Source organism: Dermacentor andersoni, chromosome 3 (genome assembly GCF_023375885.2).
Source record: "Dermacentor andersoni chromosome 3, qqDerAnde1_hic_scaffold, whole genome shotgun sequence".
Lineage (NCBI taxonomy): Eukaryota > Metazoa > Arthropoda > Arachnida > Ixodida > Ixodidae > Dermacentor > Dermacentor andersoni.
In genome coordinates this window covers 204748736-204768051 of record NC_092816.1, presented here as the reverse complement: position 1 = coordinate 204768051, position 19316 = coordinate 204748736, and the positions used below count along the sequence as shown (strand labels likewise).

General features: G+C 44.2%; 1 protein-coding gene and 1 long non-coding RNA gene across 2 annotated transcripts; one reads left to right on the top strand and one right to left on the bottom strand.

The window, feature by feature from the left end:
* Window positions 1-2349: 2349 nt before the first annotated feature.
* LOC140216823 (uncharacterized) lies at window positions 2350-8756 on the bottom strand. Its single transcript, XM_072287398.1, has 2 exons — window positions 7144-8756; window positions 2350-3250 (listed from the first exon to the last, which is right to left on the bottom strand). The coding sequence occupies exons 1-2, from the start codon at window positions 7353-7355 to the stop codon at window positions 3055-3057; spliced, it is 408 nt and encodes a 135-aa protein (XP_072143499.1). The 5' UTR covers window positions 7356-8756; the 3' UTR covers window positions 2350-3054.
* Window positions 8681-10991, top strand: LOC140216824 (uncharacterized). The gene is made up of 2 exons (XR_011893517.1): window positions 8681-8769; window positions 10565-10991. It is a non-coding gene; the product is annotated as an uncharacterized lncRNA (long non-coding RNA).
* The last annotated feature ends 8325 nt before the right edge of the window (window positions 10992-19316 follow it).

The following is a 19316-nucleotide window of genomic DNA, read 5'->3' as shown; positions in this document are numbered from 1 at the left end:
CGTTTCTGCCCTGCCTTCCTCTTTCGTGTGGGCAATATTCAGCCACGATCGTCGGCTGACCCTCGCAAGTCAGCTGTCAGCCCGTGTCGACACTGCAAAAGTATGCTTTATATGCCCAATATTGAAAAAAATTGACGCTAATTTCGTCCACTGTAGCCAATAGTCTGTTGTATCACAGTTCACTAAGAGCGAATTTTGTTACGTTAACAAAATATGTAGAACAAATAAGGTTGAAATATGGTCCGCTATATCTGAAAGTCTGTTGTACGCAGGTCCATTGTAACAAGCACAGACTGTATTGTAATTCATACTAGAAGATTAGAATGGTGCTATCAGATATAGAGCATGTATATAAATTATATATAAGCATACACATATAAATGTATTGCACAGGAGACTTGTTAATTTAATACCAATCTGGTGCATGTCAGTTCATTTGACATAGGAGAGTACACATCACGTGTGCATAGGAGAGCGCACGTGGTGCAGAAACATCTCTTCATAATAATGTAACACTATAGGTTCGAATTACTGTCTACACAATACAAGGCAGCCCGTTACAAACCAAAGCCACCCAATTTTGATGCTTTCATTGACAGTGTTCAAACAGCTGTGATCCCTACGGTAAACAAGACGCAACCACAACCGTGGATGCACTTGAAATTCTGGAGCAGTCTTGCTCAAAATTTCCTGGCAGCACTGTGTGCACCGTTAACCACATAGTACAGTCGAACCTCGATATAACGAACCTCAATTTAACGAAATTCTCGAAATAACGGACTTTTTATTTTTCCCAATCTCTGCCCCATTGAAAACCATGTATTTTTTTTCGCGATTTAACGAGGTCACTTTATCCTGCACTTCCGATTTAACGAAGTCCTTGCGCATCGCACGCACGTACCAGGAGCCTCCTTGACAGGCAGACGAAAACTTTAGCCGGGCATACAGCGATTTGCATGCGCCCTTTAATGCTCAAATTTTCCCGGCGCACTTCAATACGTGGAGCAGAACATGCCGCTGCACCATCTATCGTGTACGTATGAAACCCGCAGAAGACGCGCTCATGTAGTGCTAGCCGGAGTGCTTCAGAAGTTCCGGAACGCGTCACGCTATGACGTCACCGGCCTGTTGGAACGGGAAAGCGTCAACCGGAAGTAAGTTTACGAACAGCGGTCGTTGGGCACGTTTTCTCAGTTGGTTACTGTATTTACACGATTGTAAGTCGAGCACTTTTTTTAAGTTTGGAAGTCTGAAGTTGGGGGGGTCGACTTAAAATCGAAGCCAAAACATGGCCCGGCTAAAAAGCGACACCAACGGGAGCTACAACATAGTTACAATTTTATGTTTGCTCTATGGCCCTACCGGTATCTTTTCGCTATCCCGTGTGCTTTTTCGCTTTTCGGAAGGGTTTTTCAACATTTATGAGAGTTTTACAGTGCACGCAACACTCATGGGGGGGTGTCGATAGTTGATGGAAGCGCCGCTGTTCCCATTTGCGGCGGCACCCTCAGAATGGCGGCGCTTGCGGGGAGTATCGGTAGTTCATGGAAGAGCAGACACCGCTCGCGGATTACTTTCTCTGTTGAAAGGCATTGGCATAGGTTTGACGCATTCCACTTGAATGCCGGCTACGTGCTACTTCTACGCTTCCCCAGTCGTCATGAGTGCTCCAGGCCCACTAATCGTTTCGCACTCGTTCACAGCAGCGTTCAAGAGGGCTGCCATCCTTTACGCCGAAGAAACAAATCAGAAACGGGTGGTGCGAGTGTGGCGACTGCAGCGAAGCGAAATTTTCACCTGTGACGCGTGCCGAAGTGGACGCTTTCCGGAGCTGTAGGCTAAGCTTGCGGCGTATGTCACTGAAATGCGCGATCAGTCCCTGCCAGTGAAGTGCGGCATGGTCATGAAACAAGCCCGGACCTTCGCCTTAATTTTAAGGCCCTGCTCCACCGTGAGTACAATGACGGTGACGAAAGTATGGCGTACACAACAGATGTCGTTGACTCGTGGCAGCTGCTCTGCGATATTGAAAAGCGGCAGATGAAGCTGACGGAGTTCTTCGCTTCCACCTGAGTTGCATAGAATTGCTCTGTGGGTAGTTAAATAAAATATTCCAGCGTTCATTAATCAACGTCGTCATTGCTTTACTGAGCGCGGTATCATCCGATGGCTGCGAGCGTTAAGCGCTCTAATGGTAAGTGGTGGCCTCATGGATCCACCAAGTTAATACTACTTCCAATTTTCTTCGAAAGAATATTCAAGCTCATAGCTCTGGTATGTGCATAATTTTTATTTTCTTTACGCCATGGGTTGCCATGTCTTCGTGAAAGAAAATTTTATTTATATTTAGTGATGACAAATCATGATGATGATGGCACTGATGGCCACATCTAGTGGCAGCTATGAGCACTAGGCGCGGCGCTTGCTGCAGACCTGCTCTTCACCGTATGCGTAATGGAGAAAAATGCGTTCGTACCCGCTGGCTATCGGGCATCACGCTCTTGGTTGTGTTATTAGTTCCGGGGTTTATTGGTTATCTTTGTAATTTTGCTATCTACAAGGTGCCATACGCCAGGAGTGTTCCAAGAACCTGCATCTTTATTTGGACTGCTGAAACATGCGAACCTCGACTTTCGGCTGCAAATTGGACTTCATTATATCGAGGTTCGACTGTAGTACAAAAATTCTGTTGCGCAAAGGAGGAGTGTCATCCACATCTTACCAAATATATTTGGCACATATACCAAACCATCTTTTCTGGAGGTTCTCCTTGGCTATTCAGCAATTTAAACTTGACAACCGGAAAATAGCGCTATCTTTGTTGACCTCGTGTGGTATGAATTGGGACGTTTTCTCTGCATAATATAAATGCAGCACAATATGCGTAAGATACTGCCTGTGGAAGCAGTGTTCACATTACAACGAAGCCATACCGGGACGTGGAGGACAGGCAGGCGGTTGCAGGCATCCACTGCCAACACAAGGCCATGGCTGGCACTCCCCAGCCCATTCAAGGCAAGCAAACGAGGCAATGGGGGAAGGCGTGCCGTGCTGTTAGGGTTCAGCAGCTCCGGCATGCCTAGAGCAAGCGTACCTACTGAGTGACACGGCAGCCGAACTGCGGCGGCTGCTTCCGCCGGTCACCGGCAGCGGAGACATGTCCCCTACCGAGGACATGCGCGACTGGCTACCCAGGCCGTGCCTCCGGAGGAGCGTGTCAATGTCCACATCGTTGTCACTGTCCGAATCACTGCGAGGAGAAAAAAAAAATGGGCTTGGGCAACACAAGATTCCTGGCATGCATTTTACACTTTCAAACAGCAAATATTACTTGGCTCAGTCCAAAAATAAAAAGTCGTACTAACAGTCAATCTAAAGTGATGTTCAGAGGAACTACATTTGTGTCGCACAATGCCACCAAGAATTCAATTTGAGTCCCAAAGCCAAAGCTTGCGCAAATGAGGAACTCCTGACAATCAAAAAACCACTGTGTCAGGCACTTAAATACTCATTAGGAACAAACCACAAACCATAAACCAAAGCGAAAATAGTTTTGAAGCCTCTGTGAAGGACTATCAAGTGATCTTAGAACAGTAGAGTAAACGATAAACTTTCTTTCTACACTCAGTCGTGTGAAAATTATTGTGATGTTCATTGCAATATTCAAATGCTTTCGAAAATTTATGGAATAAATAAATAAACCTCTGATACATCATTGTGTTTTACTAGGAAGGAACTTGCAGGCTTGTTGACAGAAGGGGAACAAGAGATATTTTGGCACAATAGCAAGCAGGCTTCTCTGGGACATTATTTTCTAGAAAAGACGGTAGCACAACTTCACAACAATTTGGCAAAATGTTGTGCTCTGAATGGCTGCACACTTTGTCAAAAATTACCTAATGGGATTGCCGTATGCATGCTTCTTTAATCACATGGCATAATCCTAAAGTTCCCGTGCTGTTTGCCTTTGTGTGTTTATGCGAAGGCAGCTATGGTGTTGCACAACGCATTTGCAGCATGGTGTAGCACTGGCATACAGTGCGGCACATCATATTCTCTCAAGAGAACTTTCATAGCTCTCCTGCTCACACTTAGTTGTTGGCAAGCTAAATAGTTTCAGCCTGCCCTGCGCCTTGTCTTGGAGGTAATCTGCGGTGGGTGGAAAGATTGGGCTGGTGGCTTCATGTGCACTATGTTCTTGCATGCTTGTTTGGAGGTGGCATAATCATGTTTCTTAGACGCACCGAAGCACGAGGAAGCTCGAAGCGTTTGCTCGCAGCTGGTGCTGCTCTTGATCATGCCAGCATTGTGACAGCAAGTGTCCATGGTCATCGAGTGACATCTGTTCAAGTTTGCTTGTTACGTAATTTATTTAATAAGTGAATGTTAATGCAACTTATATGGCCGAAAAAACCATCACCCTTACTTTGTGTAGGTGTCTAACAGATTTTGCTGTTGCTATCAATGCTTCGCGTTTCGGGCAAAATTCCAACTTTCTCAATTAATAGCTTTTTTCAGATCTACTTCAACGGTGCATTGACAAAGCCGGGTTTCTCTGATACTCTGTCTTTGACCCTCTCCACGTGAGAAATATTTATATTATGGTGTGTTTTCTGGATGCAACTCGTTTCTTCGGACTGCCTGATTTTTCAGACGTTACTGTGGTACCTAGGGAGACCAGAAAACTGGATGATGACTGTAGGATACAAGTAAGGTATTTTAGTACTGGATGCATTTTTTCTGTCTTTCCACAGTACTCATTGCTGTATAGAGTTGGAAATTAAATTGTGCAAACTGAGACGTGACAGTCAATCTGGTCTAGGTCGCATAAGATAAACTAGGTAAAAGAAGAGAGACAAAGACATATGTCTAAGTTGCTAACTTTCAACTGATGCTTATTGAGGTGACCAGTGCCTTATAAAACGCAACAGTAGTTCACGGTCTCAGAAAATCTACTTCTTTCTCTAAGAGCACAACGGATGTGTAACCCTGCCTCTCCTTTTGTCCCAGTTTAGTGTGCTACCTACACCTAATCATGCGGTACCAAATGGGCCCAACATGCTACACCTATGTTAAATCAGTTGTGCGGAATCGCGTAAGGTGGAGGAAGTATCATGAAAGGGAAAGATTATGATCCTGTGCTTTGTAGCTTCGTGCTGCACAAATGTGGCATGAAGCTACAAAGCACAACTGATTTGCCATATTCTGCGTCCCTGTCCTTCGAGTTGTCGATTGATTCAGCCTCATGCTGTGATCTGCTAGTCTCCTGATTAGCTCATGGCAGAGCGACCACCCCAAAAAGGCGTTGGTGCCGGGTTCTAATCCCAGACCAGGACGAATTTTTCCTCAGCTGCGAGGCGCTCCTTCTATGAAACCCATATGTGTTTCCTTTGTAGCTTGTGCTACATTCAGGTGGATGACAATCTTTCCCTTTCTTGTTACACCTATGTGAGCGAAAAGTACAGGACAAGCGTGAACTCAACTAACCTTATTTGATAAGCCCATGAACAAGGTTGCAAGTTCGTGCTTGTCCTGTCTTATACGGTATTTATTCGAATCTAGGCCAACAGTTCTTTTTTTTTTTCAGGTAATCATATATCAAACTCTAGGGTTGACTTAGATTCGAGGATTTTAAATAACACGCCAGTTTGTAATTGAAAATGATAAATATGGTGCATGGCTACTGCCATCTAGAAAAGTCAGTATTGCAGCCACTGCTAGCCATGGCAGTAGCCAACCGATGTACATTAGTGACGTCGCCATTTTGACCTGTGTTGTATCAGTAAGGTGGCCAAGTATCGGCGTGCGGCATGGCCTTGTCGTAATGCCACCAAACAGGCGATGCCACAAACGGAAAGTTGTGCTAGCCGTGGAGGCACTGTCAAACATTCAAGCCGGGCGGGATCTAAGTATCGATGAGAAAAATGTTTGACGTTGGAGGGGGCAACGGGAGACACCTTTTGCGTGTGCCGCAACGAGGAGATGATAGCGATAAGGAAGATAAGTGTTGCGATAACAGAGAGGAGCGGTCCACCGAGACAGCGCCTCGTTTCGACGTGTACAAGCCGTGCCCCACGATCTGTGCATGCGTGGGTGCGTGGACGCAAGCTTTTGTGCGTCCGCAAGCGTATGAGGCTAGTAGCGATGATGACGAGGAATGAGCTCGACGTATTCATATTAAATAAATGTTCTTTTCATTTTTGTGAACGCTTTCATCAATTTATTGTTTGACTTACGTTCGAGGTAAGTCTTTTTATTTTTTCTGGCTTCGGACATTCGGGGGTCGGTTTAGAATCGGGGCTGGCCTAGATTCGAGTAAATAGGGTATGCTCTCGTGCTGCCTCAGTTTGCATGATTTTGGTGTCAAAGTGTCAACAGTGTGCTTTGTCAACTTGTAATAATAAAGTAAAACCCCGCTGTAATGAAGCTGTAGGCGAGGTAGAAGCTAATTAATCCATTACTTCATTAAACCGTCGGCCACCTTCAAAGCCACCATTGCCTGCAGGAGGTTGTTGCAATGAGTTGTTGCAAAGTTGAAGTTGATGAGAAAAATTGTTTTGTTAATGTATTGTGCCTCGTCTTCTACTCAGTGAGATGACCCCCTCTACTGTGCCCGTTAATGCACGGAGCGCAGCTGTGTGCAGGAGTCAGTGTGCTGGCACAGTCTGGTCGCGAGCAAGCACGGAGTCATTGCCAACATTGTTGTGCATTGCCAGATTATTGTCTCAGTGGTGCTAAATGATCAGTAAATCCTCTACCTTAACTGAAAAAAAGTTTGTTACATCCGGTTACAGAAACATTTTTGCTGCGTTGAAGTGAGATCTAAAAGCACAAGTTTTTATAAATACTTGAAGGTGAATTAAAAATAATTCCGGGGTCTTACGGGCCAAATCTCATCATGAACATGCCATAGTGAGGAATACGGATTAGTTTTGAGCACCTAGGCTTCTTTCACGTGCACGTAAATTTAAGCACACAAGCGTTTTTGCATTTCGCCGCCACTGAAAATGTGGCTGCTGCGGTCGGGATCAAATCCATGGCATCGAGCTATGCGGCGAGTAAGGTGAATTACGACTACGTCATATTATCCATTTGTTTGTCACAACCCGTTCCGTTATAAACTAGGTTTGAACCCCAGCCTACCTGTCTTCGGCCACGTCAGTGCCAGAGTCCAGGTCTTCCTCGAGCGCTGCCTGCAGGTCCTGGATGCGCTGGCAAGCCAGCTTGAGGTCCTGCTTGGTGCCCTGCAGGTCCATCTCTGCGTTCTCAAGCGACATCTCGAGCTCGTGGCAGCGTTGCTGGGCCTCAGCCTCACGGTGCTGCAGCGCGGTGCAGTCCTCGCGCAGCTCGCGCATTTGTCGCTGCAGCTTGCGGCAGCTCTCCAGGCTTTGCTGCTCCTTGTGTGTCGCCTGCTCGGACTCTTCCTGCAGCCGGCTGCATTGTTCCTTCAGGCGCTGCACCTGGCTCTGCAGCAACAGAATGCACACACATTACACCCGGCACACATATCCTGAAACCAGAAGGAAGCTTGAGTGGCGTTAATCTGAAAGTTAATGAAGGATGCCTACAATACCCTTCATTTCAGATTTTGTGCAGTCAAGTTTGCATTTTGCATAACTCAACCTCATTATAAGAAACAGGAATATAACAAAGCAAATCTAAAATATTTCTAGCTGATATTAGCATGCAACAAATTTATGCCTATAACAAATATAGGATGAAGCTTGTTGCGTCAGCGTCGTCTCGTGACTTATCCCCTAGCGCTGCTGTCGCATAATTCTCCAGTGTCACGGCAGAAAAATTACGCTCTACACGTATCTTTTAGGAAACCATCAAATGCAGTAAGACAAAAGCATTATTTGTGTACCTTCCTTCAAGCTGTACAGTTGAAAATGAACGGAAGCAAGCACTGCCATGTGTGCCAGTTTATGTTCCCAATGCATGCTTGCTTTCTGCGACAGTTGAGACTGAGCTATTGTTGCTGCTTCTGAGTGCTTTCAGTCCTGCGAGCTGCCTCTTACTCAGACACATGGAGACACACAGTTTTAAAATGTTTCCACAGTTTAAGAAGTTTCCATACTGCCCTGCATGTTGTAGCTGCCAAGCTGATAGGACACGAGTTTTGTTTCTGCAAATGTGCAGAGCCACAAGACCTTGCACAGAACAGCAGCATGATCTGGTGAAGAGCACACCAACCAATTGTGATAAAGACTTGAACAATATCCTCCACAGTAGCAGCACTAATTTCTTTAGTAAATGTTGTTAAAATAAATTCTGGACCCCACAAGCTATAAAAACATTCTCTGCACATAACTTTTTTTGGAAAAGGGCTTCCGCTACCCATTTTATGTTGACGCAATGGCACAGACACAACACGTCGTCACTGCTGGAAGTTCAAGTCACAACCCGAGGCACTTCTGGCTGAGACAATGGAGCGCCTTTGCTTAGCCAGGTGTCTCAGCTTGGGACAATGCACGAACTATCCCAAGTGTCCTCACTAACTAAGAAGGACTCTTGCTGGGCCTGTGTATTGGCCACGCACTCACCTCCTGCCTGCTCTTGGCTGTCTGTTCCAGCTCGAGCCTTGACTCCAACTCGCGCACCTTGGCCTCGAGGCGTCGCACAGCATGCGAGTCTTCTGCCTGGCTGGCCAGGTGGTCCATCTTGGAGCTAAGGTCCTGAACCTGAAACCACACCAAGCACATAAGTGGAGGCGATGGAGTTCACCTACATTGTGCTGAACATGCAGGCTCCCTTGTGATCAGCAAAGTTAAGCAGCATTCAACTGCTTTTTATTTGTGGTTGTTGGGACAGGAACCAACTGGGAATGCCAAGTGCTGATGGCTTCCCTTTGAAGCAGAATGACAGTCGAACCTTGTTATAATCAAAAGCGTGGCAGTTTGGGCGAGTTGGTATGTCATGACTGTTTTAGGCTTGTAGCGCAGCTCAGGAAGAGCAAAAAAGGAAGGAGGTAGGGGTAATCAAAGGGAACGGAAAACAGAGTGAGCGCTAACTTCCAACTGATGGTTTATTTCGTGACACAAGACTACTTATACACTCGGCAAACCATATGACATCAAGAGATAACAAAGAAACCAAGCAACAAAACCGATAGTGACCAAGTGGTAACATATTCAGACAGCCTGTGGCTGCAGTCGGAGATACGCCAATTCATTGCTTGATAATGATAATGAAGGTGAGCTTACACATGCATGGCCCAGACCAATGATAGCCTTTGCTTCGATGATTTCTCTTGTGAGCTGATTACGACTGCGACCAAGAATGACGCATTCCTCTAAGACAGGTTCGCAACCACACGTTTTGCAATGCTGCGCAAGAAACCCCCCAGCTGTATTACAATTCTTGGCTACCCACACCGTCACGGCCTTGTCTTTGTATGCTCAATTTATGCATTGTGTATTATTAATAGTCTGTATTTAAGCGGGCACGTTGAACTCAATCCTGGCCCCAAGAATAAAGCACAGGGGACCAGACCAGCTACCCGATTAGCCGGTAATTCATTACGCAAAATTTCCGGAAATATAATGACGAGTCCTCAGTTGCCTAAATGTTGAATAAACTGCTTTCAGGACAGGAAAAAATGGCTCTTGACGTCTCTGCCCTCCGTCAGACTATCGATTCTTGGTTTCAAAACTTAGAATCTCGGGTTGCTGCTCTCGAATCCTCGTCACCTAACACAGATGCAGCTGCGGATTTTCGATCTAAAATGTCATCGTTTACTCAGAATGTCGATTTTCTGTTAGAAAAAGTGGCCGCCTTGGAAACAACTTCCTCGAGTAATGAAGTCAAGGTGACTGCCCTTGTTGCTAAGATAACGGCCCTTGAATCTTCTCTGTCTTCTAAACCCAGTGATGTTATTACTCCCCCTTCCGAGTCTTCCAACGTATTCTTGTTCCTAAGTAACACGGTCAACAAACTTGTTGACAAGAATGATCTTGAAAACCGCTTGCGCCGAAATAATCTTATCTTGTTCGGACTTCCTGAATGTCCTGAAGAAAACAATAGTTTACTGCTAAGCAGCCGTGCTGCGTTTTTCGCAGAAAAGATACTGATCAGTTGTCCCAAGATTGAAAGTTGCCATAGAATTGGAAGATTCCAGTAGGGACATACACGTCCGATCATTCTTAAGTTGCTCGCTTTTCGCGATAAGATCGAAGTATCAAGGAATGGTCACAAACTTAAGAACTCAGGGACATGCGCATTGGTGAAGATTTTCCCGCTCGTGTACGTACATCTGCTTAATTATAGCCGTCTGGTAATTTGCTGTCCCAATCGCGGCTTTGCTTTTCGGACGAAACTGCGACATAATTTACTGTTATCTGCTCGCTTGACATAGCTATGCTGACGTAGAGACCAGAATTCCTATGATCTTTGTGCAGAGCTGAAATCATTACTTCTTTTCTGATAACTGTTAGCTAAACGAGTTTGTATTAAGCCGCAAGGAAGCAAAGTTGCTGTTAGAACTTGCAGGTTGTTAACATGCACATGATGGATAGCAATTTTCGTATACATTTCTAACACGTTTTTATTGCATACTTTACAGCCATGCTGTGTTCCTGCCATCAGCCTGGTGTCGCTTTGGGTCAGCATCATTCTTCGTTGATGATCAGCACAGAAACAAGCCCACGGAAATCTGCTAACTTAGTACCTCTGATCTCAACAGTGTATTTTCGTGTCTGCGACCACTGGAACTGATCCTTCAGGATGACTAGTAAATTGTGTAGCGTACCCCGGATCTCTTCTGTTCTGCATCTGAAACTATGGACGAAAGACTTCACCCAGCGTGTGGCGTCTTCCTTATGGGCCGATGTACCCGTGAACTCTGGCTTAATTTTTGTCTCTGTGACTATTCAAGCAAGTCCACAGAAATGCCCCACTAAATTTCTTAGTACACGTGAACTGCAATGGAGTTGTCTTCGACCGCTGACCCAGCCTGCAGTGAGCCTTAATAAAATGTTTAGTCGCCAAGATACCTGTGAAGTATTTGTATCTGCTGCCACGGAAGAACAGCCACGCTCTGCCTCTGGTAACTTCCATCGAGGCTGTCTGATACCCGTGAATTTTTAGGATGAAATTGTGTTTGTGTGTGGCCGCTGAAGCAAGCCTACAGAAATCCTAGCTTTTGGTACGGGTGAACTCATATAATACATTTTTCTGGCTATGACTGCTGAAGCGAGCATGCTGCAAGCTTTTAGTTAATTGTGTAGACGCCAAGGTACCTGTGACGGCTTCAGCAATATTTGGCTGTGACTACGGAAAGGTCACATTCAGCTTCTGTTTACTTGCTTAGAGGCCTTCAAGCCTATGAACACTTATGGTAAATTTGTGTTTGTGACCATTCAAGTACAGCAGGTGTCTTGTAACTTCTAGTACCTATGAAATCAGCTTGGTATTGTGTTGAAGCAAGTGTCTTGTAACTGCTTATGCATCTGTGAACTATCCAGTAATGTTCGTGTTTGCAATTGCTTAAGGGATCCTGTAGTAAATTTTTTAATGCCCAGTGCGTCTATAAAATATTTCGTACCTTTACTGTGTGCAAACACTGAAGCAGGCCTGCAGAAAATCTGGAGTAGTTTCCTTCATGGCTAAGACGTACACCTCTGAACTTTCCAGTAAATATCCACTTTCCAGTAAAATTAACACTACCGGAATTCTATGTTGTTTTCTTTCTGGAAGACAACCATTCAGTAGCCGACATTTTTTCTGTTGACATCGAAGATCTTTACTATTCAATACCGCATGATGAGCTATTTCGCAGTGTGATGACGTGCATTGAAGAAAGTGGCGAGGTAGATTTTCGCAATGCGACCGGGTTGTCTTCGGAAAGTTTCATGTCCCTTCTTGAATTTTATTTAAGTGCAACTTTTATCTGGTTCAAAAATAACCTTTTTATCCAGAAAAATGGTGTGTGTATTGGTTCATGTGTGGCGCCTGCTCTTTGTAATATTTTTTTATCGTTTGTCGACCGCGCTCTTAAGAGTGCCTTAAACAATGACTCGGTTCAAATTTTTAGATATGTTGGCGATTTTCTTGTTGTGATAAAACAGACTAACAACGAATGCTCCGTGACGGTAGCTGACATTTTAACTCTGTTCAATGACAATGGCAAAGGTGTAACTTTCACACATGAGCTATCTAGGGACGGTAAACTCCAGTTTTTAGATTTGCAGCTATCCTTACAAACCGGCCACGCCTGTTGGGTGTACTCGTCACGTGCACGTAAGGAACTTTTACCTTACGCGGCTGCGCACTCAAAGACTGTGAAACGCGCCATTGCTTTGATGTGTTTAGAATCTTCCTTAATGAAATCTTGTCATCACTCTGCGAACATGAGTTTCATTGCACAGTTAAACAGGCTGCAGGCTGCTGGTTACCCAAGTGTGGTGGTGACGTCAGTCTCGGAGGTATTGCTTCAGAAACTGAAAGGGAAGAGGCACAAAAGTAACTGCATCACACAAAAGAAGAGGCCTGAAGTTGTGCCGTATTGCCACAGAGTGGCTCACAATCTAAAGAATGTCGCCACTAGATACCAAATTCCGGTAGTGTTTTCCGCTCCTCAGAAACTGTCAATGTTGTGCAGCCGTATTTCCAAAACAAGTAAAAAACCTGATTGTGAAAAGAACCACGTGAAGTTTGTAGATTGCAGCGTCGGTGTGGTTTATAAGATTCCCTTGTCATGTGGCAAAGTGTATGTAGGGCAGTCAGACCGCTGTGTTAATGAGCGCCTTAGAGAACATGAGCGATCCATACCAACGGGCACAGGTTCCCATTTGGCTCAGCATTGTAAAATATGCAAGTGCAAACCCATGTTCCGTGATACCACGATTTTGAAAAAGAACCATGACACCACCGCCCGAGAGTTATCGGAAGCTTTTTTCATTCAGTCATTGGGGGCACAGTGCATTAGTGTGCCTTCCATAACCTTGTACAACGCTGAATTTGGTTTTTTGGATTCTGTCGCATGAGTGCGCTCTTGGGATCGGATGTTGGTGGCTACACCGCATGGTGCTCACTGCGCATGTTCCTCTAGTTTGAGCGGTCTATAATGGAGTGACGCAATAAAACGATGTCAGTTGAGAATAGCGCCTTATCCTGGTCGTCTTTCTTGTGTCTGTTGTTTTGCGCTAAACAAAGTATTCATGGATTCGCACCAACTAGCCCGCCAAAGCATTGTGCTGAACTAACCATGGTGCGGCATAAATAACTCCTAATGGCTTAGCGTGTGTGATGAAATTATTGAGTTTTATTTGTTTGTATTGATGGGCTTTACTGAAAACTGCTGAGTGCATTTCAGAGTTAAACTATTGATCTTCCTGTAACTGTTTTATTGAAATAAATGCTGTATTTTAATGATATTGTCAAATGATTCAGCAGCCTGCAGAACTTAGTTCTGTAGCTTCGTTGCCATTAGCACAGAAAAAAAATATTAAATTATGGGGTTTTACGTGCCAAAACCACTTTCTGATTATGAGGCACGCCGCAGTGGAGGACTCCGGAAATTTCGACCACCTGGGGTTCTTTAACGTGCACCTAAATCTAAGTACACGGGTGTTTTCGCATTCCGCCACCATCGAAATACGGCCGCCGTGCCCGGGATTCCATCCCGCGACCTCGTGCTCAGCAGCCCAACACCATAGCCACTGAGCAACCACGGCGGGTGCCATTAGCACAAAAAAGTATGGCTTGCATGTCCTTGTGTTTTGAATAAATGCATTTTTATCAAGTTGTATGTAATGTATTTGCTTAGCATAGCAGGGAACCATGTGCAAAATGCTTAGCTGCATTGCAGCCTTCATTTAACGTGCTTTGAGATGAAGTGGGCTGCATTCCTGGCCTGTCTCCTTGTACTTCAGCTTTTGCATGACAAAAATATTTGGACGCCTTATTGGACCGCTGGGATGGATGTATGGAAGAGCCATGCAGTTCCTTTTCATCGTTGCCCACAAGCCATCACAAAACCAGGCCAAGCATACTTTGTTAATGGTATGTAAATTGCAGCAGGCTTGCTGCGCTGCTAGGGCCCATTCTGAGGAACGTCCCAATTATGGCAATTTATTTATTTTCAAAGTACCTTACAGGCCCGGGCCCAATGGGAGCATTGAGTAATGGGCCGTATAATCAATATGGACGCCCTGTGGATACACTGATTCCACAACCAAGTGTCCCACAAACGTCCTTTGAACGACTGGTAAAATGTCCCAGAAGCATCCCATAGTCCTGACAAAAATGTCCTTAGGATGTACTCTGGATTATGCAATAATAATACTTCGTATTTAAACATGTCTTGGACGTCCGAATATTCAAGGGATGTTCGAGTGTACCGTTTTAGATCTCTGCTGGACATCTGTAGGACGTTGGTGCTCCAATGAGTTATCTTCAAAGGTCCTGTGGACGTCCGAATATTTGATTTTGATGTACGATGAACGTTCGTTGGATGTGAAATTGCGTCGGACGATCCTATGGACATCCGTAGTACATCATCGGGACTTTAGGGATGTCCGACGGACGTCAAAATATCGTTTGTAGGACGTCCTTTGGACATTCAGTGGAGATCTGTGGTCCAATGGGTATGCGTGTGCTCGCTGTGTTCTTGTCACTAAGTTCGCGTTGAAGCAATAGCATGAAGGTCACTTCGCTCGCTGCTGCTGTCGTGCTTCCTCACATTTTGACAGCGAGTGTCCGCGGTCATCGAGTGTGATGTGTTCACGTTTGCCTGTGCACGCTGACACCATGCTTGTTAATTTAGTTAGTATGCAAATGTTTACCAGTTTAAACAGCCGATAAAGCTACTACCCTTCGTATGGCTGTCTGTTTATTTGCTATCGCAATCGATGCTTCGCCTCTGGGCGAAAGTAAAAATTTTTATAATCTCGGGTACTTTCATTTGTCATCTACAGGTGCCCTCCTGAAAGAGTAGTTCTAAAAAATTCATTCTATCATCGCAACGTAAAAAGCACCTCACGATAAGACAGGCGCCCCGTGACTTCTGCAACAGTCAGAACTTTGCCTGCATAGGCTATGTATACACATTCATATATGTATAGCATCACAGCTCTAACATTAACTACCACTGGTGGCTTGCAGGTTCGTAGCGATTCTGAGTATGTCACCTTATTTGTACCCAACACCAGACCAGCTCCTTTGCAACAACGGCTATTGAACTTGAAGCTGACTGACTCCCAAGTTCGGCCCATGCACTGAAAAGGCTGTGCTGTGGGTTGTGAAAGTGGTGGCTTGCTCAAAGGCATAATTCTAATATTTTGCTTCATCAATCTTAAAATTCTGTGCAATAATTATCTTTTTCTCTATCATCTAAATTTGTGGCTGAAAATTTCCGGAAAAGGGAGAAATTTCCTGCACAGAACATCACGGCATGGAAGAGCATTGGGCAGTTCCATTCATCATGATCACCTGCCTGGCACAGGTGGGATATTTAACTAATTAATCTTCTCAAGGTTCATTCCAATAGGACATATATGAAGCACAGTGTATTAATGAGGTGGAGACGTTATGGCATTGTGTTATAATTCGAACATATCAGAAAAGGCATATTTCTCTTTGTAGGAAATTAAAAGATAGAACCTCTGGAAGGCACAACTGCGGGTCGAAAATGGTAAGGATGAAATGTCCTGGGATGTCTCTATAGCATAACCTAAAATGTTATGTAAATTTAGAGAGAGCACCCATCTGGAAAGCAGACACAACCACCTGTAAAAAAAAAGATTTCCCACCTTGGTTGCACATTTCAATCATATCCGTGGCGACCAAATTCAGAACTTTGCCAACTACAACATTACTGCGAGATCTACTGCGTGTCTTCATTTGGATGTGGGACGTAATAGATCTCTTTGGGCCATCCATAGATTAATTTTATTGCTGTCAGGGGACTTTCAAAAGTATGCCGTTTTGAAGAGACAATTCAGCAACACATATAACCACATATCAAGATTTCATTATTTTGTTGACACCAAAGAAAGTACATATATTTAGTACATAACGTCCAATGTCGGGCATCCTAGTAATGACATCTGATGGTGTAGGACATATACAGTGAATAAAATTTATCGGTTGTGAGCATAGATCAAAATGTGACATTCTTTGTTTGTCCACAGAACTTAATTTATTGGAAGTGGACGTTATCCGGACATCTAGTGGATATCCGCTAACATCCTGCTTCAGAGCAGACTTGTAGGCTCTGTATCTTTATCTGTATATCGATCGGATATTGGTGGTCCATTGAAATGCAGTGTTCGTTCCTGGTTGCCTAACGTGGTGTGGATTTCATTGCATTGTGCGTGGTTCCTGTCGCATTTTCCATCTGAGTGCACCACACCGAATTTAGGAATTCATGCTGCAGGTGGAAGTTTCCTTGAGGGAGTGCAACCATTGCAAAATAAATCCCAGGACAGCAGGCAAAGCAAAATCGTGGCAGATTGGGCTGATGTTCCATAGTGGACATTTTTTAGCCACAAAAGATGAATCAGATGGCTTTTTGTTGAGTAGCAAGGTGCAGCAATGACGGCAGCCCTGCACTTTACCTGTGTCCACCTTATGCCTCTGCTTGTGGACTCATCACATCAGCACAATCGAATGTGTTTGTTACACTACTGAAAAAAAAAACTAGGCCAGGAATTAGAACCGCTAACTCTCCAAGTATGCAATTGTGTACTTAAATTGTGATGTCTCAACAGCTGCATGCTATTCATTCAATACATTATTCATTACAGAGACTTGCACATGACAAATTATGTGAAATTAATTACTCATAATTATAAATACAGTTTCTGGTGTACATTGTAATTCAATGATTACTTTCTTTACTCGGTAATGCTCACTGCAATTTGATTAATTTTCTTGCATTAACCAATTACACGCAACAAGTTGCAATGTTGACGAACCAAGCTGCAACAGGCAATGCAGGTTTGAGCACTTCAGTTTGGTCAGGCCCCTCAGCAGCCTCGCTGATGAGCATGTTAATACAGGCAAACCCTGGTACTCAGTACATTTGTCTGCCCATCCAAATATTGCACCTGATTTTCACCGACAACTTGAACCGGCACTGCTATGGCTTGATAGTGATAGTCAATTTGGACACTGATTTCAGGAAATTGCCTACGAAACATTTTTTCAGGTTTTCATTTGCCTCACCAGGAGACCCTTCTCAGAGCCACGGAAACAATGAAGCGCTGCACTTTACAGAATGCCCAGGCATAAGCACCGTGTTATTGAGCAACCACAATATTGTGTGCAAAGTATTTATATATTACGCCCCTTTCCTTCCATTCAGCGTGCTCACTGAGCAATTTCCCATTGTCACTGCTGGCCTCTTGAGAAAAATAGTGATGACCGACACAAATAACAAAAAAATTGCTGTGAAGGCAAACGAAGTGCAAAGGGCTGCAGAAGGCTCGATGAAATAGCCAGGCCAGCTTGTTCTATTTACTGTATTTGTACAATGTTAATAAAAGTTGGGAAGAAAGTAACGTAAAATTAATTGCTCAATTACTTTTGTGGGGCAGTAATTGGCCTCTGCAACAAACTTCATATGAAGAATTAGGTTACCTTTCTTTTGTAAGGTGCACAAGTCTGATCATGGGCAACGTTACATGCTCTGGTTTGTCAAAGTGATGTTACTACACTTCGTGTCTCTCACAAACTTGCGATTTCATACACCTTTACCTGTGCACACCTCAAGTTTCCAACTACATTTCGCCAAAGTGGGTGAAATCTGCCTATATATACCACGAAGCTCTGTGGGACCAATGCTGGAATCGAACCTTTGTCTTCTAACACAGCAGCCCAGTGGTTGAACAGTTAGGCAACGATTAAACACATGCTTCTCTCATGCCAAATTCACTCTTTAGAATGTCTCGCCATGCCACTTACCTTCTTCCCCTATGACAGATAGCGCAACAATATTTTGTGTTCAACTGCACTGCCTTCGGGATCACCCCATATTTTCTGTTGGATACCTACAAAGTGGGTGAAATTTGGCTATAACACCATTATATTAAAAACGGACTGTAACAGTGTGTCTCTATTGGCTACCATGTGGGTGCTAGGAAGCATCAACCCAACCGGAAAATATGCTTCATAGCGGACCACAACATTTGGTTCTTTGTTGGCCGGATTGCCTCCTGCCATTATCAACATGCAACAGACGACATCTTACGGCACGCCCTCTGTGCAAGCAACTGCATTGCTGTGGCACGTAGGAATCTTCACTGTCTCGTCAACGTGGAAGCCCTGAAGCAGCAAGTGCTAGCACAGACCAAGAATGTGCCTGCGTTAATAAGCCAGAAGCCAGTGCTGTCCGTAATTCACCAACCAATTGTTCTGATATGTTGGTCAAAGCCGGAATTGCTATTAAGAAAACGCTGACTTGTGGGTGCTGTGAAGAGCCTAAACGCTTTGCAGATTGGCTGACCTACAGGATTATGTAAGAAAGGCGATTTCCCTGACATCTCACTTTTAAATAGTTCCTTGGTAGTTCCACGACATAGCCAGGTGCTTAGAATTTGTCCGATATTTCATCGTTTCACAGTTGCTAGACACCCTGCTAGTCTTTAAACATGTTGGAGTTAAAGGTCAGGTGCCATGGGCAACTCACCCGTCACCGCGTTCTGTCCATCAACGCCGCACACATTGTTGTACACTTGTGCACCTTATACAGGACAAAAATCAGTCATCGTACTGCCAAGATTAAATGAAAACGTGGAAACAAATATTTGTAATTTCTCTTTATTTCACAAGCACTCACACATAGGGGATATACAAACACCGCTGTCACTGGCTTTCGACCAAACATTTCACGCCTGTTTTCAGCATAATTACAGAATTATACATACATTTACAGCTATAGTATGTTCTTGTACGTATCTGAAAGGGTGGGGCCCAAAAAGGGGTGTATACAACAATCTAGGTGACCAACACTCGCTGTTGAGTGCGCCACAGCCTAAGTGCAACACAGCGACTCCAAGTTGCAATCATTGCCCTGTCCATTTCTGACTGAAAAAAAAGAAAGGAAATAAATTGGGAAAAGAATAGTGTTTTGTAGAGATGTCATAAAACCTAAGTAGCAGAACACAACAGTGATGTCAGGCTAGTGACACCAAAATTATCTGTGATAGTTTAGACAGAGTACACAAACCTTATTAACCAATGGCAACAACATAGTCAATTGGAGTGCCTAGGTAGTAAGCCACTCTGATGCAAAACAGCAAAAAAAACTTAGAAAAAGATAAAAAATATAAGTGACATTAGCACAATCATATAAATTATATGCATGTTCCCAA